The 25,763-nt window shown below is 62.5% G+C and overlaps 1 protein-coding gene across 1 annotated transcript in view; it reads left to right on the forward strand.

The window, feature by feature from the left end:
- Window positions 1-831: 831 nt before the first annotated feature.
- LOC138371199 (uncharacterized) overlaps window positions 832-25,763 on the forward strand; it is a 29,782-nt gene continuing 4,850 nt past the window's right edge. Inside the window, exon 1 of the mRNA XM_069336039.1 lies at window positions 832-1,057. Coding sequence (XP_069192140.1) covers window positions 1,007-1,057 — 51 coding nt within the window. The 5' untranslated portion in view covers window positions 832-1,006. The remainder of the gene's footprint in view (window positions 1,058-25,763) is intronic.

The following is a 25,763-nucleotide window of genomic DNA, read 5'->3' on the forward strand; positions in this document are numbered from 1 at the left end:
TTCATTATAGTCCAGTTACTTTACTCAGAGCCTGATGCTTCATTATAGTCCAGTTACTTTACTCAGAGCCTGATGCTTCATTATAGTCCAGTTACTTTACTCAGAGCCTGATGCATCATTATAGTCCAGTTACTTTACTCAGAGCCTGATGCTTCATTATAGTCCAGTTACTTTACTCAGAGCCTGATGCTTCATTATAGTTCAGTTACTTTACTCAGAGCCTGATGCTTCATTATAGTCCAGTTACTTTACTCAGTGCCTGATGCTTCATTATAGTCCAGGTTCCACCATTAATGTTTGTGTTGGTAATGACAGGTGCAGGAGACCATCAGGGAGGCCCTGGAGATGACGACCACAGAGACAGGTGCCACAGCTGACCCCGTACACCTGGGAGACTCGGCCTCCACCATTAATGTTTGTGTTGGTAATGACAGGTGCAGGAGACCATCAGGGAGGCCCTGGAGATGATGACCACAGAGACAGGTGCCACAGCTGACCCCGTACACCTGGGAGACTCAGCCTCCACCATTAATGTTTGTGTTGGTAATGACAGGTGCAGGAGACCATCAGGGAGGCCCTGGAGATGATGACCACAGAGACAGGTGCCACAGCTGACCCCGTACACCTGGGAGACTCAGCCTCCACCATTAATGTTTGTGTTGGTAATGACAGGTGCAGGAGACCATCAGGGAGGCCCTGGAGATGACGACCACAGAGACAGGTGCCACAGCTGACCCCGTACACCTGGGAGACTCAGCCTCCACCATTAATGTTTGTGTTGGTAATGACAGGTGCAGGAGACCATCAGGGAGGCCCTGGAGATGACGACCACAGAGACAGGTGCCACAGCTGACCCCATACACCTGGGAGACTCAGCCTCCACCATTAATGTTTGTGTTGGTAATGACAGGTGCAGGAGACCATCAGGGAGGCCCTGGAGATAACGACCACAGAGACAGGTGCCACAGCTGACCCCGTACACCTGGGAGACTCAGCCTCCAGCATCATGGATAAAGTTCAGGAAATCACTTTAGAGATCCCCCAGAAGCAATTAACAGTAAGTTTTTTATTTTCTCTCATAGGTCATACCACAAGATATTGAGTTGAGTTTTGAGGAGAGGAAGCCTGTTGTTAGGTTTATCGGGGTTCCCCCAAGGTCAACTACTGACTTTCCTTAACATACAATCCACAATAGTTGCCTAACTCCTGGATAAATATTTACTGGTTGGTGAACAGAGGCAACAGGTGAAAGGCAACAGGAAACATGTTAACCATTTCTGGCCTGCATGGTGATTGAACCCGTGATCCTCTATTGAACCCGGGATCCTGGCCCCCCTCACAGAGGCGCAGAGAGTGGGAGACACTCCACCAACCTTTCCAAAAAAGTATACCTGGTTGATACCTGGTTGATGGGGTTCTGGGAGTTGTTCTACTCCCCAAGCCCGGCCCGAAGCCAGGCTTGACTTGAGAGAGTTTGGTCCACTAGGCTGTTGCTTGGAGCGGCCCGCATGCCCACATATCCACCACAGCCCGGTTGATCTAGCACTCCTTAGGGGAAACAATCTAGTTTCCACTTGAAGATGTGTACGGTTGTTCCGGCAATATTTCTTGTGCTCGCTGGGAGGACGTTGAATCCAGTAAGAGAGCGAACCAAATCAGACCACTGCTGGGTACGAAGAAACTGAAGCCTTAAAATTGCCAACGAACTCCACAACAATGCCAGCACCAACCCCATGCCAGTAGAGGGATGGGGGGGGGGGGGGGGGCTGGAGCTACAGGTCCAGCACCAACCCCCTGCCAGTAGAAGGAGGGCTGGAGCTACAGGTCCAGCACCAATCCCCTGCCAGTAGAAGGAGGGCTGGAGCTACAGGTCCAGCACCAATCCCCTGCCAGTAGAAGGAGGGCTGGAGCTACAGGTCCAGCACCAATCCCCTGCCAGTAGAGGGGGGCTGGAGCAACAGGTACAACACCAACCCCCTGCCAGTAGAAGGGGGGATGAAACTACTGGTCCAGCACCAACTCCAACTGCAAGTAGAGAGGGGCTGGAGCTATAGGTCTAGCACCCACCTCCCTGCCAGTAGAAGGGGGCTGGAGCTACAGGTCCAGCACGAACACCCTGCCAGTAGAGGGGGGGGGCAGGAGCTATAGGTAAAGCACCAACCCCTGCCAGTAGAGGGGCCTGGAGCTACAGGTCCAGCACCAACCCCCTGCCAGTAGAGGGGGGGGGGCTGGAGCTACAGGTCCAGCACCAACCCACTGCCAGTAAAGGGGGGCTGGAGCTACAGGTCCAGCACCAACCCACTGCCAGGAAAGGGTGGCTGGAGCTACAGGTCCAGCACCAACCCCCTGCCAGTAGAGGGGGGGCTGGAGCTACACATCCAGCACCAACCTCCTGCCAGTAGAGGGGGGCTGGAGCTACAGGTCCAGCACCAACCCACTGCCAGTAAAGGGGGGCTGGAGCTACAGGTCCAGCACCAACCCACTGCCAGTAAAGGGGGGCTGGAGCTACAGGTCCAGCACCAACCCCCTGCCAGTAGAGGGGGGGGGGGGCTGGAGCTACAGGTACAACTCCAACCCCCTGCCAGTAGAGGGGGGCTGGAGCTACTGGTCGAGCACCAACTCCCCCTGCCAGTAGGGGGGAGGGGGCTGGAGCTACTGGTCTAGCACCAACTCCCCCTGCCAGTAGAGGGGGCTGGAGCTACAGGTCCAGCACCAACTCCCCCTGCCAGTAGAGGGGGGCTGGAGCTACTGGTCCAGCACCAACCCCCTGTCAGTAGAGGGGGCTGGAGCTACAGGTCCAGCAGCATCCCCTGCCAGTAGAGAGGGGGCTGGAGCAACAGGTCCAGCACCAACCCCCTGCCAGTAGAGGGGGGGCTGGAGCTACAGGTCCAGCACCAACTCCCCCTGCCAGTAGAGTTGAGCTGGAGCAACTGGTCCAGCACCAACCCCCGGCCAGTAGAGGGGGACTGGAGCTACAGGTGCAGCACCAACCCCCTGCCAGTAGAGAGGGGGCTGGAACTACAGGTCCAGCACCCACCCCTTGCCAGTAGTGTGGGGCTGGAGCTACAGGTCCAGCACCAACCCCCTGCCAATAGAGCAGGGCTGGAGCTACAAGTCCAACACCAACCCCCTGCCAGTAGAGGGGGCTAGAGCTACAGGTCCAGCACCAACCCCCTGCCAGTAGAGGGGGCTGGAACTACAGATCCTACACCAACCCCCTGCCAGTAGAGGGGGCTAGAGCTACAGGTCCAGCACCAACCCCCTGCCAGTAGAGGGGGCTGGAGCTACAGATCCAGCACCAACCCCCAGCCAGTAGAGGGGGGGGGGGCTGGAGCTACAGGTCCAGCACCAACCCCCTGCCAGTAGAGGGGGGGCTGGAGCTACACGTCAAGCACCAACCCCCTGCCAGTAGAGGGGGGGGGGGGCAGGAGATACAGGTGCAGCACCTACCCCCTGCCAGTAAAGGGGGGCTGGAGCTACAGGTCCAGCACCTACCCCCTGCCAGTAGAGGGGGGGGCTGGAGCTACAGGTCCAGCACCAACCCCCTGCCAGTAGAGGGGGGGCTGGAGCTACAGGTCCAGCACCAACCCCCTGCCAGTAGATGGGGGGGGGCTGGAGCTACAGATCCAGCACCAACCCCCTGCCAGTAGAGGGGGGGCTGGAGCTACTGGTCCAGCATCAACCCCCTGCCAGTAGAGGGAGGCTGGAGCTACAGGTCCAGCACGAACCCCCTGCCAGTAGAAGGGGGCTGGAGCTACTGGTCCAGCACCAACCCCCTGCCAGTAGGGGGGGGGGCTGGAGCTACAGGTCCAGCACCAACCCCCTGCCAGTAGAGGGGGGCTGGAGCTACAGGTCCAGCACCAACCCCCTGCCAGTAGAGGTGGGGTGGAGCTACACGTCAAGCACCAACCCCCTCTCAGTAGAGGGGGGGGGGGGCTGGAGCTACAGATCCAGCACCAACCCCCTGCCAGTAGAGGGGGGGGGGCTGGAGCTACTGGTCCAGCACCAACCCCCTGCCAATAGAGGGAGGCTGGAGCTACAGGTCCAGCACGAACCCCCTGCCAGTAGAGGGGGGCTGGAGCTACTGGTCCAGTACTAACCCCCTGCCAGTAGAGGGGGGCTGGAGCTACAGGTCCAGCACCAACCCTCTTCCAGTAGAGGGGGGCTGGAGCTACAGGTCCAGCACATACCCCATGCCAGTAGAGAGGGGTTGGAACTACTAGTCCTGCACCAACCCCTGCCAGTAGAGGAGGGCTGGAGCTACAGGTCCAGCACCAACCGTCTACCAGTAGAGGGGGGCTGGAGCTACAGGTCCAGCACCAAACCCCTGCCAGTAGAGGAGGGCTGGAGCTTCAGGTCCAGCACCAACCCGCTGCCAGTAGAGGGGGGCTGGATCTACAGGTCCAGCACCAAACCCCTGCCAGTAGAGGGAGCTGGAGCTACAGGTCCAGCACCAATCTCCTGGCAGTAGAGGGGGCTGGAGCTACAGGTCCAGCACCAACCCCCTGCCAGTAGAGGAAGGCTGGAGCTACAGGTCCAGCGCCAACCCCAAGCCAGTAGAGGGGGGCTTGAGCTACAGGTCCAGCACCACCCCTCTGCCAGTAAAGGGGGCTGGAGCTACAGGTCCAGCACCAACCCCCTGCCAGTAGAGGGAAGGCTGGAGCTACAGGTCCAGGGCCAACCCTCTGCCAGTAAAGGGGGCTGGAGTTACAGGTCCAGAACCAACCCCCTGCCAGTTGAGGAGGGGCTGGAGCTACAGGTTCAGCACCAACCCCCTGCCAGTAGGGGGGGGGGCTGGAGCTACATGTCCAGAACTAACGCCCTGCCAGTAGAGGGGGACATGGAGCTACAGGTCCAGTACCAACCCCCTGCCAGAGGAGGGTCCTGGAGCTACAAATCTAGCACCAACCCCTTGCCAGTAGAGGGGGACATGTAGCTACAGGTCCAGCACCAACCCCCTGCCAGTAGAGGGGGGGAGGGGCTGGAGCTACAGGTCCAGCACCATCCCCCTGCCAGTAGAGGGGGGCTGGAGCTACAGGTGCAGCACCAACCCCCTGCCAGTAGAGAGGGGGCTGGAACTACAGGTCCAGCACCCACCCCTTGCCAGTAGTGTGGGGCTGGAGCTACAGGTCCAGCACCAACACCCTGCCAATAGAGCAGGGCTGGAGCTACAAGTCCAACACCAACCCCCTGCCAGTAGAGGGGGCTAGAGCTACAGGTCCAGCACCAACCCCCTGCCAGTAGATGGGGCTAGAGCTACAGGTCCAGCACCAACCCCCTGCCAGTAGAGGGGGCTGGAGCTACAAATCCAGCACCAACCCCCAGCCAGTAGAGGGGGGGGCTGGAGCTACAGGTCCAGCACCAACCCCCTGCCAGTAGAGGGGGGCTGGAGCTACACGTCAAGCACCAACCCCCTCCCAGTAGAGGGGGGGGGGCAGGAGATACAGGTGCAGCACCTACCCCCTGCCAGTAAAGGGGGGCTGGAGCTACAGGTCCAGCACCTACCCCCTGCCAGTAGAGGGGGGGCTGGAGCTATAGGTCCAGCACCATCCCTCTTCCAGTAGAGGTGGGCTGGAGCTACAGGTCCAGCACCAACCCCCTGCCAGTAGAGGGGGGGCTGGAGCTACAGGTCCTGCACCAACCCCCTGCCAGTAGAGGTGGGGTGGAGCTACACGTCAAGCACCAACCCCCTCCCAGTAGAGGGAGGGGCTGTAGCTACAGATCCAGCACCAACCCCCTGCCAGTAGAGGGGGGGGCTGGAGCTACTGGTCCAGCACCAACCCCCTGCCAGTAGAGGGAGGCTGGAGCTACAGGTCCAGCATGAACCCCCTGCCAGTAGAGGGGGGCTGGAGCTACTGGTCCAGTACTAACCCCCTGCCAGTAGAGGGGGGCTGGGGCTACAGGTCCAGCACCAACCCTCTTCCAGTAGAGGGGGGCTGGAGCTACAGGTCCAGCACATACCCCATGCCAGTAGAGAGGGGTTGGAACTACTAGTCCTGCACCAACCCCTGCCAGTAGAGGAGGGCTGGAGCTACAGGTCCAGCACTAACCGTCTGCCAGTAGAGGGGGGCTGGAGCTACAGGTCCAGCACCAAACCCCTGCCAGTAGTGGAGGGCTGGAGCTTCAGGTCCAGCACCAACCCGCTGCCAGTAGAGGGGGGCTGGAGCTACAGGTCCAGCACCTACCCCCTGCCAGTAGAGGGGGGGCTGGAGCTATAGGTCCAGCACCATCCCTCTTCCAGTAGAGGTGGGCTGGAGCTACAGGTCCAGCACCAACCGTCTGCCAGTAGAGGAGGGCTGGAGCTTCAGGTCCAGCACCAACCCGCTGCCAGTATAGGGGGGCTGGAGCTACAGGTCCAGCACCAAACCCCTGCCAGTAGAGGGAACTGGAGCTACAGGTCCAGCACCAACCTCCTGGCAGTAGAGGGGGCTGGAGCTACAGGTCCAGCACCAACCCCCTGCCAGTAGAGGAGGGCAGGAGCTACAGGTCCAGCGCCAAACCCAAGCCAGTAGAGGAGTGCTTGAGCTACAGGTCCAGCACCACCCCATCTGCCAGTAGAGGGGGGGCTGGAGCTACAGGTCCAGCACCAACCCCCTGCCAGTAGAGGGAAGGCTGGAGCTACAGGTCCAGCACCAACCCCCTGCCAGTAGAGGGAAGGCTGGAGCTACAGGTCCAGAACCAACCCCCTGCCAGTTGAGGAGGGCTGGAGCTACAGGTCCAGGGCCAACCCCTTGCCAGTAGAGGGGGCTGGAGCTACAGGTCCAGCACCAACCCCCTGCCAGTAGAGGGAAGGCTGGAGCTACAGGTCCAGCACCATCCCTCTTCCAGTAGAGGTGGGCTGGAGCTACTGGTCCAGCACCAACCCCCTGCCAGTAGAGGGGGGGCTGGAGCTACAGGTCCAGCACCAACCCCCTGCCAGTAGAGGTGGGGTGGAGCTACACGTCAAGCACCAACCCCCTCCCAGTAGAGGGGGGGGGGCTGGAGCTACAGGTCCAGCACGAACCCCCTGCCAGTAGAGGGGGGCTGGAGCTTCTGGTCCAGCACCAACCCCCTGCCAGTAGAGGGAGGCTGGAGCTACACGTCAAGCACCAACCCCCTCCCAGTAGAGGGGGGGGGGGGCTGGAGCTACAGATCCAGCACCAACCCCCTGCCAGTAGAGGGGGGGGGGGCTGGAGCTACTGATCCAGCACCAACCCCCTGCCAGTAGAGGGAGGGTGGAGCTACAGGTCCAGCATGAACCCTCTGCCAGTAGAGGGGGGCTGGAGCTACTGGTCCAGTACTAACCCCCTGCCAGTAGAGGGGGGCTGGAGCTACAGGTCCAGCACCAACCCTCTTCCAGTAGAGGGGGGCTGGAGCTACAGGTCCAGCACATACCCCATGCCAGTAGAGAGGGGTTGGAACTACTAGTCCTGCACCAACCCCTGCAAATAGAGGAGGGCGGGAGCTACAGGTCCAGCACCAACCGTCTCTCAGTAGAGGGGGGCTGGAGCTACAGGTCCAGCACCAAACCCCTGCCAGTAGAGGAGTGCTGGAGCTTCAGGTCCAGCACCAACCCGCTGCCAGTAGAGGGGGGCTGGAGCTACAGGTCCAGCACCAAACCCCTGCGAGTAGAGGGAGCTGGAGCTACAGGTCCAGCACCAACCTCCTGGCAGTAGAGGGGGCTGGAGCTACAGGTCCAACACCAACCCCTTCCAGTAGAGGAGGGCTGGAGCTACAGGTCCAGCGCCAAACCCAAGCCAGTAGAGGAGTGCTTGAGCTACAGGTCCAGCACCACCCCATCTGCCAGTAGAGGGGGGGCTGGAGCTACAGGTCCAGCACCAACCACCTGCCAATTGAGGGAAGGCTGGAGCTACAGGTCCAGGGCCAACCCCTTGCCAGTAGAGGGGGCTGGAGCTACAGGTCCAGCACCAACCCCCTGTCAGTAGAGGGAAGGCTGGAGCTACAGGTCCAGGGCCAACCCTCTGCCAGTAAAGGGGGCTGGAGCTACAGGTCCAGAACCAACCCCCTGCCAGTTGAGGAGGGCTGGAGCTACAGGTCCAGCGCCAACCCCCTGCCAGTAGAGGTGGGCAGGAGCTACAGGTCCAGCACCAACCCCCAGCCAGTAGAGGGGGGCTGGAGCTACAGGTCCAGCACCAACCCCCTGCCAGTAGAGGGGGGGCTGGAGCTACACGTCAAGCACCAACCCCCTCCCAGTAGAGGGGGGGGGGCTGCAGATACAGGTCCAGCACTTACCCCCTGCCAGTAGAGGGGGGCTGGAGCTACAGGTCCAGCACCTACCCCCTTCCAGTAAAGGGGGGATGGAGCTACAGGTCCAGCACCAACCCACTGCCAGTAAAGGGGGGCTGGAGCTACAGGTCCAGCACCAACCCCCTGCCAGTAGAGGGGGAGGGCAGGAGCTACAGGTACAACTCCAACCCCCTGCCAGTAGAGGGGGGCTGGAGCTACTGGTCTAGCACCTACCCCCTGCCAGTAGAGGGGGGCTGGAGCTACAGGTCCAGCACCTACCCCCTGCCAGTAAAGGGGGGCTGGAGCTACAGGTACAACTCCAACCCCCTGCCAGTAGAGGAGGGGCTGGAGCTACAGGTCCAGCACCAACCCCCTGCCAGTAGAGGGGGGCTGGAGCTACTGGTCCAGCACCAACCCCCTGCCAGTAGGGGGGGGGGCTGGAGCTACAAATCCAGAACTAACGCCTTGCCAGTAGAGGAGGACATGGAGCTACAGGTCCAGTACCAACCCCCTGCCAGAGGAGGGTCCTGGAGCTACAGGTCCAGCACCAACCCCTTGCCAGTAGAGAGGGGCTGGAGCTACAGGTCCAGCACCAACCCCCTGCCAGTAGAGGGGGGCTGGAGCTACTGGTCCAGCACCAACCCCCTGCCAGTAGAGGTGGGGTGGAGCTACACGTCAAGCACCAACCCCCCTCCCAGTAGAGGGGGGGGCTGGAGCTACAGATCCAGCACCAACCCCCTGCCAGTAGAGGGGGGGGGGCTGGAGCTACTGGTCCAGCACCAACCCCCTGCCAGTAGAGGGAGGCTGGAGCTACAGGTCCAGCACGAACCCCCTGCCAGTAGGAGGGGGGGGGCTGGAGCTACTGGTCCAGCACCAACCCCCTGCCAGTAGAGGGGGGCTGGAGCTTCAGGTCCAGCACCAACCCCCTGCCAGTAGAGGGGGGCTGGAGCTACTGGTCCAGCACCAACTCCCTGCCAGTAGGGGGGGGCTGGAGCTACAAGTCCAGAACTAACGCCCTGCCAGTAGAGGGGGACATGGAGCTACAGGTCCAGTACCAACCCCCTGCCAGAGGAGGGTCCTGGAGCTACAGGTCTAGCACCAACCCCTTGCCAGTAGAGAGGGGCTGGAGCTACAGGTCCAGCACCAACCCCTTGCCAGTAGAGAGGCGCTGGAGCAACAGGTCCAGCACCAACCCCCTGCCAGTAGAGGGGGGGGGGGGCTGGAGCTACAGGTCCAGCACCATCCCCTTGTCAGTAGAGTGGGGGCTCGAGCTACAGGTCCAGCACCAATCCCCTGCCAGTAGAGGGGGGGGGGCTGGAGCTACAGATCCAGCACCAACCCCCTGCCAGTAGAGGGGGGGGGGGCTGGAGCTACAGGTCCAGCACCAAACCCCTGCCAGTAGAGGGGGGGGGCTGGAGCTACTGGTCCTGCACCGACCCCCTGTCAGTAGAGGAGGGGGCTGGAGCTACAGTTGCAGCACCAACCCCCTGAAAGTAGAGGGGGGCTGGAGCTACAGGTCCAGCACCCACCCCTTGCCAGTAGTGTGGGGCTGGAGCTACAGGTCCAGCACCAACCCCCTGCCAATAGAGCAGGGCTGGAGCTACAAGTCCAACACCAACCCCCTGCCAGTAGAGGGGGCTAGAGCTACAGGTCCAGCACCAACCCCCTGCCAGTAGAGGGGGCTGGAGCTACAGATCCTGCACCAACCCCCTGCCAGTAGAGTGGGCTAGAGCTAGAGTTCCAGCTCCAACACCCAGCCAGTTGGGGGGGGGGTTGGAGCTACAGGTCCAGCACCAACCCCCTGCCAGTAGAGGGGGGGGGCTGGAGCTACACGTCAAGCACCAACCCCCTCCCAGTAGAGGGGGGGGGCAGGAGATACAGGTGCAGCACCTACCCCCTGCCAGTAAAGGGGGGCTGGAGCTACAGGTCCAGCACCAACCCTCTTCCAGTAGAGGTGGGCTGGAGCTACAGGTCCAGCACCAACCCCCTGCCAGTAGGGGGGGGCTGGAGCTACAAGTCCAGAACTAACGCCCTGCCAGTAGAGGGGGACATGGAGCTACAGGTCCAGTACCAACCCCCTGCCAGAGGAGGGTCCTGGAGCTACAGGTCTAGCACCAACCCCTTGCCAGTAGAGAGGGGCTGGAGCTACAGGTCCAGCACCAACCCCCTGCCAGTAGAGGGGGGGGGGCTGGAGCAACAGGTCCAGCACCATCCCCCTGTCAGTAGAGTGGGGCTGGAGCTACAGGTCCAGCACCAATCCCCTGCCAGTAGAGGGGGGCTGGAGCTACAGATCCAGCACCAACCCCCTGCCAGTAGAAGGGGGGGGGGGCTGGAGCTACAGGTCCAGCACCAACCCCCTGCCAGTAGAGGGGGGGCTGGAGCTACTGGTCCTGCACCGACCCCCTGCCAGTAAAGGGGGGGCTGGAGCTACAGTTGCAGCACCAACCCCCGGCCAGTAGAGGGGGACTGGAGCTACAGGTGCAGCACCAACCCCCTGCCAGTAGAGAGGGGGCTGGAACTACAGGTCCAGCACCCACCCCTTGCCAGTAGTGTGGGGCTGGAGCTACAGGTCCAGCACCAACCCCCTGCCAGTAGAGGGGGCTAGAGCTACACGTCCAGCACCAACCCCCTGCCAGTAGAGGGGGCTGGAGCTACAGATCCTGCACCAACCCCCTGCCAGTAGATGGGGCTAGAGCTACAGGTCCAGCACCAACCCCCTGCCAGTAGAGGGGGCTGGAGCTACAGATCCAGCACCAACCCCTAGCCAGTAGAGGGGGGGCTGGAGCTACAGGTCCAGCACCAACCCCCTGCCAGTAGAGGGGGGGCTGGAGCTACAGGTCCAGCACCAACCTCCTGCCAGTAGAGGTGGGGTGGAGCTACACGTCAAGCACCAACCCCCTCCCTGTAGAGGGGGGGGGCTGGAGCTACAGATCCAGCACCAACCCCCTGCCAGTAGAGGGGGGGGGGCTGGAGCAACTGGTCCAGCACCAACCCCCTGCCAGTAGAGGGAGGCTGGAGCTACAGGTCCAGCACGAACCCCCTGCCAGTAGAGGGGGGCTGGAGCTACTGGTCCAGTACTAACCCCCTGCCAGTAGAGGGGGGCTGGAGCTACAGGTCCAGCACCAACCCTCTTCCAGTAGAGGGGGGCTGGAGCTACAAGTCCAGCACGTACCCCATGCCAGTAGAGAGGGGTTGGAACTACTAGTCCTGCACCAACCCCTGCCAGTAGAGGAGGGCTGGAGCTACAGGTCCAGCACCAAACCCCTGCCAGTAGAGGAGGGCTGGAGCTTCAGGTCCAGCACCAACCCGCTGCCAGTAGAGGGGGGCTGGAGCTACAGGTCCAGCACCAAACCCCTGCCAGTAGAGGGAGCTGGAGCTACAGTTCCAGCACCAACCTCCTGGCAGTAGAGGGGGCTGGAGCTACAGGTCCTGCACCAACCCCCTGCCAGTAGAGGAGGGCTGGAGCTACAGGTCCAGCGCCAACCCCAAGCCAGTAGAGGAGGGCTTGAGCTACAGGTCCAGCACCACCCCATCTGCCAGTAGAGGGGGGGCTGGAGCTACAGGTCCAGCACCAACTACCTGCCAATAGAGGGAAGGCTGGAGCTACAGGTCCAGGGCCAACCCCTTGCCAGTAGAGGGGGCTGGAGCTACAGGTCCAGCACCAACCCCCTGCCAGTAGAGGGAAGGCTGGAGCTACAGGTCCAGGGCCAACCCTCTGCCAGTAAAGGGGGCTGGGGCTACAGGTCCAGAACCAACCCCCTGCCAGTTGAGGAGGGCTGGAGCTACAGGTCCAGCGCCAACCCCCTGCCAGTAGAGGTGGGCAGGAGCTACAGGTCCAGCACCAGCCCCCAGCCAGTAGAGGGGGGCTGGAGCTACAGGTCCAGCACCAACCCCCTCCCAGTAGAGGGGGGGGGAGCTGGAGATACAGGTCCAGCACTTACCCCCTGCCAGTAGAGGGGGGGCTGGAGCTACAGGTCCAGCACCTACCCCCTGCCAGTAAAGGGGGGCTGGAGCTACAGGTCCAGCACCAACCCACTGCCAGTAAAGGGGGGCTGGAGCTACAGGTCCAGCACCAACCCCCTGCCAGTAGAGGGGGAGGGCTGGAGCTACAGGTACAACTCCAACCCCCTGCCAGTAGAGGGGGGCTGGAGCTACTGGTCCAGCACCTACCCCCTGCCAGTAGAGGGGGGCTGGAGCTACAGGTCCAGCACCTACCCCCTGCCAGTAAAGGGGGGCTGGAGCTACAGGTACAACTCCAACCCCCTGCCAGTAGAGGAGGGGCTGGAGCTACAGGTCCAGCACCAACCCCCTGCCAGTAGAGCGGGGCTGGAGCTACTGGTCCAGCACCAACCCCCTGCCAGTAGGGGGGGGGGGGGCTGGAGCTACAAGTCCAGAACTAACGCCTTGCCAGTAGAGAGGGACTGGAGCTACAGGTCCAGCACCAACCCCCTGCCAGTAGAGGGGGGCTGGAGCTACTGGTCCAGCACCAACCCCCTGCTAGTAGAGGTGGGGTGGAGCTACACGTCAAGCACCAACCCCTCTCCCAGTAGAGGGGGGGGGGGCTGGAGCTACAGATCCAGCACCAACCCCCTGCCAGTAGAGGGGGGGGGGCTGGAGCTACTGGTCCAGCACCAACCCCCTGCCAGTAGAGGGAGGCTGGAGCTACAGGTCCAGCACGAACCCCCTGCCAGTAGAGGGGGGCTGGAGCTACTGGTCCAGTACTAACCCCCTGCCAGTAGAGGGGGGCTGGAGCTACAGGTCCAGCACCAACCCTCTTCCAGTAGAGGGGGGGCTGGAGCTACAGGTCCAGCACAAACCCCATGCCAGTAGAGAGGGGTTGGAACTACTAGTCCTGCACCAACCCCTGCCAGTAGAGGAGGGCTGGAGCTACAGGTCCAGCACCAACCGTCTGCCAGTAGAGGGGGGCTGGAGCTACAGGTCCAGCACCAAACCCCTGCCAGTAGAGGAGGGCTGGTGCTTCAGGTCCAGCACCAACCCGCTGCCAGTAGAGGGGGGCTGGAGCTACAGGTCCAGCACCAAACCCCTGCCAGTAGAGGGAGCTGGAGCTACAGGTCCAGCACCAACCTCCTGGCAGTAGAGGGGGCTGGAGCTACAGGTCCAGCACCAACCCCCTGCCAGTAGAGGAGGGCTGGAGCTACAGGTCCAGTGCCAACCCCAAGCCAGTAGAGGAGGGCTTGAGCTACAGGTCCAGCACCACCCCTCTGCCAGTAGAGGGGGGGCTGGAGCTACAGGTCCAGCACCAACCACCTGCCAATAGAGGGAAGGCTGGAGCTACAGGTCCAGGGCCAACCCCTTGCCAGTAGAGGGAAGGCTGGAGCTACAGGTCCAGGGCCAACCCTCTGCCAGGAAAGGGGGCTGGAGCTACAGGTCCAGAACCAACCCCCTGCCAGTTGAGGAGGGCTGGAGCTACAGGTCCAGCGCCAACCCCCTGCCAGTAGAGGTGGGCAGGAGCTACAGGTCCAGCACCAACCCCCAGCCAGTAGAGGGGGGCTGGAGCTACAGGTCCAGCACCAACCCCCTGCCAGTAGAGGGGGGACTGGAGCTACACGTCAAGCACCAACCCCCTTCCAGTTGAGGGGGGGGGGCTGGAGATACAGGTCCAGCACCTACCCCCTGCCAGTAGAGGGGGGCTGGAGCTACAGGTCCAGCACCTACCCCCTGCCAGTAAAGGGGGGCTGGAGCTACAGGTCCAGCACCAACCCACTGCCAGTAAAGGGGGGCTGGAGCTACAGGTCCAGCACCAAACCCCTGCCAGTAGAGGGGGAGGGCTGGAGCTACAGGTACAACTCCAACCCCCTGCCAGTAGAGGGGGGCTGGAGCTACTGGTCCAGCACCTGCCCCCTGCCAGTAGAGGGGGGGCTGGAGCTACAGGTCCAGCACCTACCCCCTGCCAGTAAAGGGGGGGCTGGAGCTACAGGTACAACTCCAACCCCCTGCTAGTAGAGGGGGGCTGGAGCTACTGGTCCAGCACCTACCCCCTGCCAGTTGAGGGGGGCTGGAGCTACAGGTCCAGCACCAACCCCCTGCCAGTAGAGGGGGGCTGGAGCTACTGGTCCAGCACCAACCCCCTGCCAGTAGGGGGGGGGGCTGGAGCTACAAGTCCAGAACTAACGCCCTGCCAGTAGAGGGGGACATGGAGCTACAGGTCCAGTACCAACCCCCTGCCAGAGGAGGGTCCTGGAGCTACAGGTCTAGCACCAACCCCTTGCCAGTAGAGAGGGGCTGGAGCTACAGGTCCAGCACCAACCCCCTGCCAGTAGAGGGGGGGGCTGGAGCTACAGGTCCAGCACCATCCCCCTGTCAGTAGAGTGGGGCTGGAGCTACAGGTCCAGCACCAATCCCCTGCCAGTAGAGGGGGGCTGGAGCTACAGATCCAGCACCAACCCCCTGCCAGTAGAGGGGGAGGGCTGGAGCTACAGGTCCAGCAGCAACCCCCTGCCAGTTTAGGGGGGGCTGGAGCTACTGGTCCTGCACCGACCCCCTGCTAGTAGAGGGGGGGCTGGAGCTACAGTTGCAGCATCAACCCCCTGCCAGTAGAGGGGGGCTGGAACTACAGGTCCAGCACCCACCCATTGCCAGTAGTGTGGGGCTGGAGCTACAGGTCCAGCACCAACCCCCTGCCAATAGAGCAGGGCTGGAGCTACAAGTCCAACACCAACCCCCTGCCAGTAGAGGGGGCTAGAGCTACAGGTCCAGCACCAACCCCCTACCAGTAGAGGGGGCTGGAGCTACAGATCCTGCACCAACCCCCTGCCAGCAGAGGGGGCTAGAGCTACAGGTCCAGCTCCAACCCCCAGCCAGTAGAGGGGGGCTGGAGCTACAGGTCCAGCACCAACCCCCTCCCAGTAGAGGGGGGGGGCAGGAGATACAGGTGCAGCACCTACCCCCTGCCAGTAAAGGGGGGCTGGAGCTACAGGTCCAGCACCTACCCCCTGCCAGTAGAGGGGGGCTGGAGCTACAGGTCCAGCACCACCTCTCTGCCAGTAGAGGGAAGGCTGGAGCTACAGGTTCAAGGCCAACATCCTGCCAGTAGAGGGGGGGCAGGAGCTGCAGGTCCAGCACCAACCCCATGCCAGTAGAGGGGAGCTAGAGCTACAGGTCCAGCACCAACCCCCTGCTAGTAGAAGGGGGCTGGAGCTACAGGTCCAGGACCAACCCCATGCCAATAGAGGGGGGGGCTGGAGCTACAGGTCCAGCACCATCCCCCTGACAGTAGAGGAGGCTGGAGCTGCAGGTCAAGCACCAACCCCCTGCCAGTAGAGGGGAGCTGGAGCTAATGGTGCAGCACCAACCCCCTGCCAGTAGAGGGGAGCTGGAGCTACAGGTTCAGCACCAACCCCCTGCCAGTAGAGGGGGGGCTGGAGCTACAGTTCCAGCACCAACCCCCCTCCTAGTAGAGGGGGGCTGGAGTTACAGGTCCAGTACCAACCCCCCTCCTAGTAGAGGGGGCTGGAGCTACAGGTCCAGCACCATCCCCCTGCCAATAGAGGGGGGTTGGAGTTACAGGTTCAGGACCAACCCCCTGCCTGTAAACGGCGCGGCTAGAGCTACAGGTCCAGCATCAACCCCCTGCCAGTAGAGGGGGCTGGAGCTACATATTCAGGGCCAACCCCCTGCCAGTAGAGGGAGGCTTTAGCTACAGGTCCAGGACCAATCCCCTGCCAGTAGAGGGGGGCTGGAGCTACAGGTCCATCTCCAACCCCCTGCCAGTAGAGGTGGGGGGAGGGACCTAGAGCTTCAGGTCCAGCAGGAACCCCCTGCCTGGAGAGGGGCCTGGAGTTACAGGTCCAGCACCATCCCCCTGCCAGTAGAGGAGGCTGGAGCTGCAGGTCAAGCACCTACCCCCTGCCAGTAGAGGGGGGGGGCTGGAGCTACAGGTCCAGCACCAACCCCCTGCCAGTAGAGGCGGCGGGGGCTGGAGCTACAGGTCCAGCACCAACCCCCTGCCAGTAGAGAGGGGGCTTGAGCTATAGGTCCAGCACCATCCCCCTGCCAGTAGAGGAGGCTGGATCTACAGGTCGAGCATCAACCCCCTGCCAATAGAGGGGGGCTTGAGCTACAGGTCCAGCATCAACCCCCTGCCATTAGAGGTAGCCTGGGGCTACAGGTCCAGCATCAACCCCCTGCCAGTAGAGGGGGCTGGAGCTACAGATTCAGGGCCAACCCCCTGCCAATAGAGGGGAGCTAGAGCTACAGGTCCAGCACCAACCCCCTGCTAATAGAGGGGGGCTGGATCTACAGGTCCAGCACCAACCCCCTGCCAGTAGAGGGGGGTTGGAGCTACAGGTCAGGCGCAAACCCCCTGCCAGTAGAGTTGGGGAAGGAACTGCAGGTTCAGCACCAACCCCCTGCCAGTAGAGGGGGGGCTGGCGCTACAGATCCATCATCAATCCCCTGCTAGTACAGAGGGGCCGGAGCTACAGGTCCAGGACCAACCCCTTGCCAGTAATGGGGGGCTGGAGCTATAGGTCTAGCACCAACCCCCTGCTAGTAGAGGGGGGCTGGAGCTACTGGTCTAGCATCAACCCCCTGCCAGTAAAGGGGGGCTGGAGCTACAGGTCTAGCATCAACCCCGTGCCAGTAAAGGGGGGCTGGAGCTACAGGTCTAGCACCAACCCCCTGCCAGTAGAGGAGGCTGGAGCTGCAGGTCAAGCACCAACCCCCTGCCAGTAGAGGGGGCTGGAGCTACAGGTTCAGCACCTACCCCCAGCAGGTAGAGCGGGGCTGGAGCTACAGGTCCAGCACCAACCCCCTGCCAGTAGAGGGGGGCTGGAGCTACAGGTCCAGCAGCATCCCCTGCCAGTAGAGGGGGGCTGGGTCAACACATCCAACACCAACCCCCTGCCAGTAGAGGGGGGGGCTGGAGCTGCAGGTCCAGCACCAATCCCTTGCCAGTAGAGGGGGGCTGGAGCTACAGGTCCAGCACCAACCCCCTGCCAGTAGAAGGGGACTGGAGCTACAGGTCCAGAACCAACCCCCTTCCAGTAGAGGGGGGGCTGGATTTTCAGGTCCAGCACCAACCCCCTGCCACTAGAGGGGGGGAGGTCTGGAACTACAGGTCAAGAACCAACCCCCTGCCAGTAGAGGGGGGCTGGAGTTACAGGTTCAGGACCAACCCCACCCGGCCCGTAGAGGGGGCTGCAGCTACAGGTCCAGCACCAACACCCTGCCAGTAGAGGGGGGGGGGCTAGAGCTACAGTTCCAGCATCAACCCCCTGCCATTAGAAAGGGCTGGAGCTACAGATTCAGGGCCAACCTCCTACCAGTAGAGGGGAGCTAGAGCTACAGGTCCAGCACCAACCCCCTGCTAGTAGAGGGGGGCTGGAGCTGCAGATCCAGGACCAACCCCATGCCAATAGAGGGGGGGCTGGAGCTACAGGTCCAGCACCATCCCCCCTTCCAGTAGAGGGGGGCTGGAGCTATAGGTCCAGCATCAACCCCCTGCCAGTAGAGGAGGGCTGGATCTACAGGTCCAGCACCAACCTCCTGCCAGTAGAGGGGGGGAAGGAACTGCAGGTTCAGCACCAACCCCCTGCCAGTAGAAGGGGACTGGAGCTACAGGTCCAGCACCAACCTCCTGCCAGTAGAGGGGGGGGGGGGCCTGGAGATACAGGTGCAGCACCTACCCCCTGCCAGTAGAGGGGGGGCTGGAGCTACAGGTCCAGCACCAACCCCCTACCAGTAGAGGGGGGGCTGGAGCTACATGTCAAGCACCAACCCCCTGCCAGTAGAGGGGGGGAAGGAACTGCAGGTTCAGCACCAACCCCCTGCCAGTAGAAGGGGACTGGAGCTACAGATCCAGCACCAACCCCCGGCCAGTAGAGGTGGGGGGCTGGAGCTACTGGTCCAGCACCAACCCCCTGCCAGTAGAGGGGGGCTGGAGCTACAGGTCCAGCACCAACCCCCTGCCAGTAGAGGTGGGGGGCTGGAGCTACACTTCAAGCACCAACCCCCTGCCAGTAGAGGTGGGGGGCTGGAGCTACTGGTCCAGCACCAACCCCCTGCCTGTAGAGGGGGCTGCAGCTACAGGTCCAGCACCAACCCTCTTCCAGTAGAGGGGGGCTCGAGCTACAGGTCCAGCACCAACCCTCTTCCAGTAGAGGGGGGCTGGAGCTACAGGTCCAGCACCTACCCCCTGTCAGTAGAGGGGGGTTGGAACTACTAGTCCTGCACCAACCCCTGCTAGTAGAGGGGACTGGAGCTACAGGTCCAGCACCAACCCCCTGCCAGTAGAGGGGTGGCTGGAGCTACAGGTCCAGCACCTACCCCCTGCCAGTAGAGGGAGGTTGGAGCTACAGGTCTAGCACCAACCCCCTGCCAGTAGAGGGGAGCTGGAGCTACAGGTCCAGCACCAACCCCCTGCCAGTAGAGGGGGGCTGGAGTTACAGGTCCAGGACCAACCCCACCCAGCCCGTAGAGGGGGCTGCAGCTACAGGTCCAGCACCAACCCCCAGCCAGTAGAGGGGGGGGGCTAGAGCTACAGGTCCAGCATCAACCCCCTGCCAGTAGAGGGGGGCTAAAGTTACAGGTCCAGGACCAACCCCACCCTGCCCGTAGAGGGGGCTGCAGCTACAGGTCCAGCACCAACCCCCTGCCAGTAGAGAGGAGCTAGAGCTACTGGTCTAGCACCAACCCCCTGCTAGTAGAGGGGGGCTGGAGCTACAAGTCCAGGACCAACCCCATGCCAATAGAGGGGGGGGGGGGGGCTGGAGCTACAGGTCCAGCACCATCCCCCCTGCCAGTAGAGGGGGGCTGGAGCTATAGGTCCAGCATCAACCCCCTGCCAGTAGAGGAGGGCTGGATCTACAGGTCCTGCACCAACCTCCTGCCAGTAGAGGAGGCTGGAACTACAGATCCAGCGCCAACCCCCTGCCAGTAGAGGGGAGCTGGAGCTACAGGTGCAGCACCAACCCCATGCCAATAGAGGGGAGGGGGGCTGGAGCTACAGCTACATCACCAACCTCCTGCCAGTAGAGGGGGGGCTGGAGCTACAGTTCCAGCACCAACCCCTTGCCAGTAGAGGGGGCCTGGAGCTACAGTTCCAGCACCAACCCCCTACCAGTAGAGGGGGGCCTGGAGCTACAGGTCCAGCACCAACCCCCTGCCGATAGAGGGGGGCTGGAGTTACAGGTTCAGGACCAACCCCACCCTGCCCGTAGAGGGGGCTGCAGCTACAGGTCCAGCACCAACACCCTGCCAGTAGAGGGGGGGGGCTAGAGCTACAGTTCCAGCATCAACCCCCTGCCAGTAGAAAGGGCTGGAGCTACAGATTCAGGGCCAACCTCCTACCAGTAGAGGGGAGCTAGAGCTACAGGTCCAGCACCAACCCCCTGCTAGTAGAGGGGGGCTGGAGCTGCAGATCCAGGACCAACCCCATGCCAATAGAGGGGGGGCTGGAGCTACAGGTCCAGCACCATCCCCCCTGCCAGTAGAGGGGGACTGGAGCTATAGGTCCAGCATCAACCCCCTGCCAGTAGAGGAGGGCTGGATCTACAGGTCCAGCACCAACCTCCTGCCAGTAGAGGGGGGGAAGGAACTGCAGCTTCAGCACCAACCCCCTGCCAGTAGAAGGGGACTGGAGCTACAGGTCCAGCACCAACCTCCTGCCAGTAGAGGGGGGGGGCCTGGAGATACAGGTGCAGCACCTACCCCCCTGCCAGTAGAAAGGGGCTGGAGCTACAGGTCCAGCACCAACCCCCTACCAGTAGAGGGGGGGCTGGAGCTACATGTCAAGCACCAACCCCCTGCCAGTAGAGGGGGGGAAGGAACTGCAGGTTCAGCACCAACCCCCTGCCAGTAGAAGGGGACTGGAGCTACAGATCCAGCACCAACCCCCGGCCAGTAGAGGTGGGGGGCTGGAGCTACTGGTCCAGCACCAACCCCCTGCCAGTAGAGGGGGGCTGGAGCTACAGGTCCAGCACGATCCCCCTGCCAGTAGAGGGGGGCTGGAGCTACAGGTCCAGCACCAACCCCCTGCCAGTAGAGGTGGGGGGCTGGAGCTACACTTCAAGCACCAACCCCCTGCCAGTAGAGGTGGGGGGCTGGAGCTACTGGTCCAGCACCAACCCCCTGCCTGTAGAGGGGGCTGCAGCTACAGGTCCAGCACCAACCCTCTTCCAGTAGAGGGGGGCTCGAGCTACAGGTCCAGCACCAACCCTCTTCCAGTAGAAAGGGGCTGGAGCTACAGGTCCAGCACCTACCCCCTGTCAGTAGAGGGGGGTTGGAACTACTAGTCCTGCACCAACCCCTGCCAGTAGAGGGGACTGGAGCTACAGGTCCAGCACCAAACCCCTGCCAGTAGAGGGGTGGATGGAGCTACAGGTCCAGCACCTACCCCCTGCCAGTAGAGGGAGGTTGGAACTACTAGTCCTGCACCAAACCCCTGCCAGTAGAGGGGGGGCGCTAGAGCTACAGGTCCAGCATCAACCCCCTGCCAGTAGAGTGTGGCTGGAGCTACAGGTCTAGCACCAACCCCCTGCCAGTAGAGGGGAGCTGGAGCTACAGGTCCAGCACCAACCCCCTGCCAGTAGAGGGGGGCTGGAGTTACAGGTCCAGGACCAACCCCACCCAGCCCGTAGAGGGGGCTGCAGCTACAGGTCCAGCACCAACCCCCAGCCAGTAGAGGGGGGGGGGGGCTAGAGCTACAGGTCCAGCATCAACCCCCTGCCAGTAGAGGGGGGCTAAAGTTACAGATCCAGGACCAACCCCACCCTGCCCGTAGAGGGGGCTGCAGCTACAGGTCCAGCACCAACCCCCTGCCAGTAGAGAGGAGCTAGAGCTACTGGTCTAGCACCAACCCCCTGCTAGAAAGGGGGGCTGGAGCTACAAGTCCAGGACCAACCCCATGCCAATAGAGGGGGGGGCTGGAGCTACAGGTCCAGCACCATCCCCCCTGCCAGTAGAGGGGGGCTGGAGCTATAGGTCCAGCATCAACCCCTGCCAGTAGAGGGGGGCTGGAGCTACAGGTCCAGCACCTACCCCCTGCCAGTAGAGGGGGGCTGGAGCTACAGGTCCAGCACCTACCCCCTACCAGTAGAGGGGGGCTGGAGCTACAGATCCAGCACCAACCCCCGGCCAGTAGAGGTGGGGGGCTGGAGCTACTGGTACAGCACCAACCCCCTGCCAGTTGAGGGGGGCTGGAGATACAGGTGCAGCACTTACCCCCTGCCAGTAGAGGGGGGCTGGAGCTACAGGTCCAGCACCAACCCCCTACCAGTAGAGGGGGGCTGCAGCTACTGGTCCAGCACCAACCCCCTGCCCGTAGAGGGGGCTGCAGCTACAGGGCCAGCACCAACCCTCTTTCAGTAGAGGGGGGCTCGAGCTACAGGTCCAGCACCAACCCTCTTCCAGTAGAGGGGGGCTGGAGGTACAGGTCCAGCACCTACCCCCTGTCAGTAGAGGGGGGTTGGAACTACTAGTCCTGCACCAACCCCTGCCAGTAGAGGGGACTGGAGCTACAGGTCCAGCACCAACCCCCTGCCAGTAGAGGGGGGCTGGAGCTACAGGTCCAGCACCAACCCCCTGCCAGTAGAGGGGTGGCTGGAGCTACAGGTCCAGCACCTACCCCCTGCCAGTAGAGGGAGGTTGGAACTACTAGTCCTGCACCAAACCCCTGCCAGTAGAGGGGGGGCTAGAGCTACAGGTCCAGCATCAACCCCCTGCCAGTAGAGTGTGGCTGGAGCTACAGGTCTAGCACCAACCCCCTGCCAGTAGAGGGGAGCTGGAGCTACAGGTCCAGCACCAACCCCCTGCCAGTAGAGGGGGACTGGAGTTACAGGTCCAGGAACAACCCCACCCAGCCCGTAGAGGGGGCTGCAGCTACAGGTCCAGCACCAACCCCCTGCCAGTAGAGGGGGGCTAAAGTTACAGGTCCAGGACCAACCCCACCCTGCCCGTAGAGGGGGCTGCAGCTACAGGTCCAGCACCAACCCCCTGCCAGTAGAGGGGAGCTAGAGCTACAGGTCTAGCACCAACCCCCTGCTAGTAGAGGGGGGCTGGAGCTACAAGTCCAGGACCAACCCCATGCCAATAGAGGGGGGGCTGGAGCTACAGGTCCAGCACCATCCCCCCTGCCAGTAGAGGCGGGCTGGAGCTATAGGTCCAGCATCAACCCCCTGCCAGTAGAGGAGGGCTGGATCTACAGGTCCTGCACCAACCTCCTGCCAGTAGAGGAGGCTGGAACTACAGATCCAGCGCCAACCCCCTGCCAGTAGAGGGGAGCTGGAGCTACAGGTGCAGCACCAACCCCATGCCAATAGAGGGGAGGGGGGCTGGAGCTACAGCTACAGCACCAACCTCCTGCCAGTAGAGGGGGGGCTGGAGCTACAGGTACAGCACCAACACCTGGCCAGTAGAGGGGGCCTGGAGCTACAGGTCCAGCACCAACCCCCTACCAGTAGAGGGGGGCCTGGAGCTACAGGTTCAGCACCAACCCCCTGCCAGTAGAGGGGGGCTGGAGCTACAGTTCCAGCACCAACCCCCCTCCTAGTAGAGGGGGGCTGGAGTTACAGGTCCAGCACCAACCCCTGCCAGTAGAAGGGGGCTGGAGCTACAGGTCCAGCACCAAACCCCTGCCAGTAGAGGGGGGCTGTAGCTACAGGTCCAGGACCAATCCCCTGCCAGTAGAGGGGGGCTGGAGCTAAAGGTCCAGCACCAACCCCCTGCCAGTAGAAGGCGGAGTGGAGCTACAGATTCAGGGCCAACCCCCTGGCTATAGAGGATGGCTGGAGCTACAGGTCCATCTCCAACCCCCTGCCAGTAGAGGGGGGCTGGAGCTACAGGTCCAGCACCATCCCCCTGCCAATAGAGGAGGCTGGATCTGCAGGTCAAGCACCAACCCCCTGCCAGTAGAGTGGGGGGGGGCTGGAGCTACAGGTCCAGCACCAACCCCCTGCCATTAGAGGGGGGGGGCTGGAGCTACAGGTCCAGCACCAACCCCCTGCCAGTAGAGGGGGCTGGAGCTACAGATTCAGGGCCAACCCCCTGCCAGTAAAGGGGAGCTAGAGCTACAGGTCCAGCACCAACCCCCTACTAGTAGAGGGGGGCTGGATCTACAGGTCCAGCACTAACCTCCTGCCAGTAGAGGGGGGCTGGAGCTACAGGTCCAGCACCAACCCCCTGCCAGTAGAGGGGGGGCTGGAGCTACACATTCAGGGCCAACCCCCTGCCAGTGGAGGGGAGCTAGAGCTACAGGTCCAGCACCAACCCCCTGCCAGTAGAGGGGGGCTGGAGCTACAGGTCCAGCACCATTCCCCTGCCAGTAGAGGGAGCTGGAGCAACAGGTCCAGCACCAACCCCCTGCCAGTAGAAGGGGGCTGGAGCTACAAGTCCAGCACCATTCCCCTGCCAGTAGAGGGGGCTGGAGCTACAGGTCCAGCACCAACCCCCTGCCAGTTGAGTGGGCTGGAGCTACAGGTCCAGCATCAACCCTCTGCCGGTAGAGGGGGGCTGGAGTCTTCATTTCCAGGACCAACCCCCTGCCAGTTGAGGGGGGGGGGCTGGCGCTACAGATCCAGGGTCAACCCCCTGCCAGTAGAAGGGAGCTGAAGCTACAGGTTCAGCACCAACCCCCTGCCAGTAGAGGGGGGCTGGAGCTACAGGTCCAGCACCAATCCCCTGCCAGTAGAGGGGGGAGGCTGGAGCTACAGGTCCAGCACCAACCTCGTGCCAGTAGAGGGGGCCTGGAGTTACAGGTCCAGTACCAACCCCCTGCCAGTAGAGGGGGGGGGCTGGAGCTACAGGTCCAGCTCCAACCCACTGCCAGTAGAGGGGGGAGGCTGGAGCTACAGGTCCAGCATCAACCCCCCGCCTGAAGAGGGGGGAGGCTGGAGCTACAGGTCCAGCTCCAACCCCCCCCCCCTGCCGGTAGAGGTGGGCTGGAGGTACAGGTTCAGTACCAACCCCCTGCCAGTAGAGGGGGAGGCTAGAGCTACAGGTTCAGCACCAACCCCCTGCCAGTAGAGTGGGGATTCTGGAGCTACAGGTCCAGCACCATCCCCCTGCCTGTAGAGGGTTGGCTGGAGCTACAGCGCCAGGACCAACCCCATGCCAGTAGAAGGGGCTGGAGCTACAGGTCCATCATCAATCCCCTGCTAGTACAGGGGGGGCCGGAGCTACAGGTCCAGCACCAACCCCCTGCCAGTAGAGGGTGGCTGGAGCTACAGGTCTAGCACCAATCCCCTGCCAGTAGAGGGGGGCTGGAGCTACAGGTCCAGCACCATCCCCTTGCCTGTAGAGGATGCTTTAGCTACAGGTCCAGCACCAACCCCCTGCCAACAGAGCAGGGCTGGAGCTACTAGTCCAACACCAACCCCCTGCCAGTAGAGGGGGCTAGAGCTACAGCTCCAGCACCAACCCCCTGCCAGTAAAGGGGGCTGGAGCTAAAGATCCTGCACCAACCCCCTGCCAGTAGAGCGGGGCTGGATCTACAGGTCCAGCACCAACCTCCTGCCAGTAGAGGAGGCTGGAGCTGCAGGTCAAGCACCAACCCCCTGCCAGTAGAGGGGGGGGGAAGGAACTGCAGGTTCAGCACTAACCTCCTGCCAGTATTGGGGGCTGGAGCTACAGATCCAGCGCCAACTCCCTGCCAGTAGAGGGGAGCTGGAGCTACAGGTGCAGCACCAACCCCATGCCAATTGAGGGGGGGGTGGGACTGGAGCTACAGGTGCAGCACCAACCCCATGCCAATAGAGGGGGGGGACTGGAGCTACAGGTCCAGGACCACCCCCTTGCCAGTAGAGGGGCTGGAGCTACAGCTACAGCACCAACCTCCTGCCAGTAGAGGGGGCCTGGAGCTACAGGTTCAGCACCAACCCCCTGCCAGTAGAGGGGGGGCTGGAGCTACAGTTCCAGCACCAACCCCCCTCCCAGTAGAGGGGGGCTGGAGTTACAGGTCCAGCACCAACCCCCTGCCAGTAGAAGGGGGCTGGAGCTACAGGTCCAGCACCATCCCCCTGCCAGTGGAGGGGGGTTGGAGTTACAGGTTCAGGACCAACCCCACCCTGCCCGTAGAGGGGGCTGCAGCTACAGGTCCAGCACCAACCCCCTGCCAGTAAAAGGCGGGGCTAGAGCTACAGGTCCAGCATCAACCCCCTGCCAGTAGAGGGGGCTGGAGCTACAGATTCAGGGCCACCTCCCTGCCAGTAGAGGGGGGCTGGAGCTACAGGTCCAGCACCAACCCCCTGCCAGTAGAGGGCGGAGTGGAGCTACAGATTCAGGGCCAACCCCCTGGCTATAGAGGATGGCTGGAGCTACAGGTCCATCTCCAACCCCCTGCCAGTAGAGGTGGGGGGGGGCCTAGAGCTTCAGGTCTAGCAGGAACCCCCTGCCTGGAGCTACAGGTCCTGCACCAACCCGCTGCCAGTAGAGAGAGGGCTTGAGCTATAGGTCCAGCATCAACCCCCTGCCAGTAGAGGGGGGCTGGTGCTACAGGTCCAGCACCATCCCCCTGCCAGTAGAGGAGGCTGGAGCTGCAGGTCAAGCACCAACCCCCTGCCAGTAGAGGGGGCTGGAGCTAC

Source organism: Procambarus clarkii, chromosome 35 (genome assembly GCF_040958095.1).
Source record: "Procambarus clarkii isolate CNS0578487 chromosome 35, FALCON_Pclarkii_2.0, whole genome shotgun sequence".
In the NCBI taxonomy this organism is placed as follows: domain Eukaryota; kingdom Metazoa; phylum Arthropoda; class Malacostraca; order Decapoda; family Cambaridae; genus Procambarus; species Procambarus clarkii.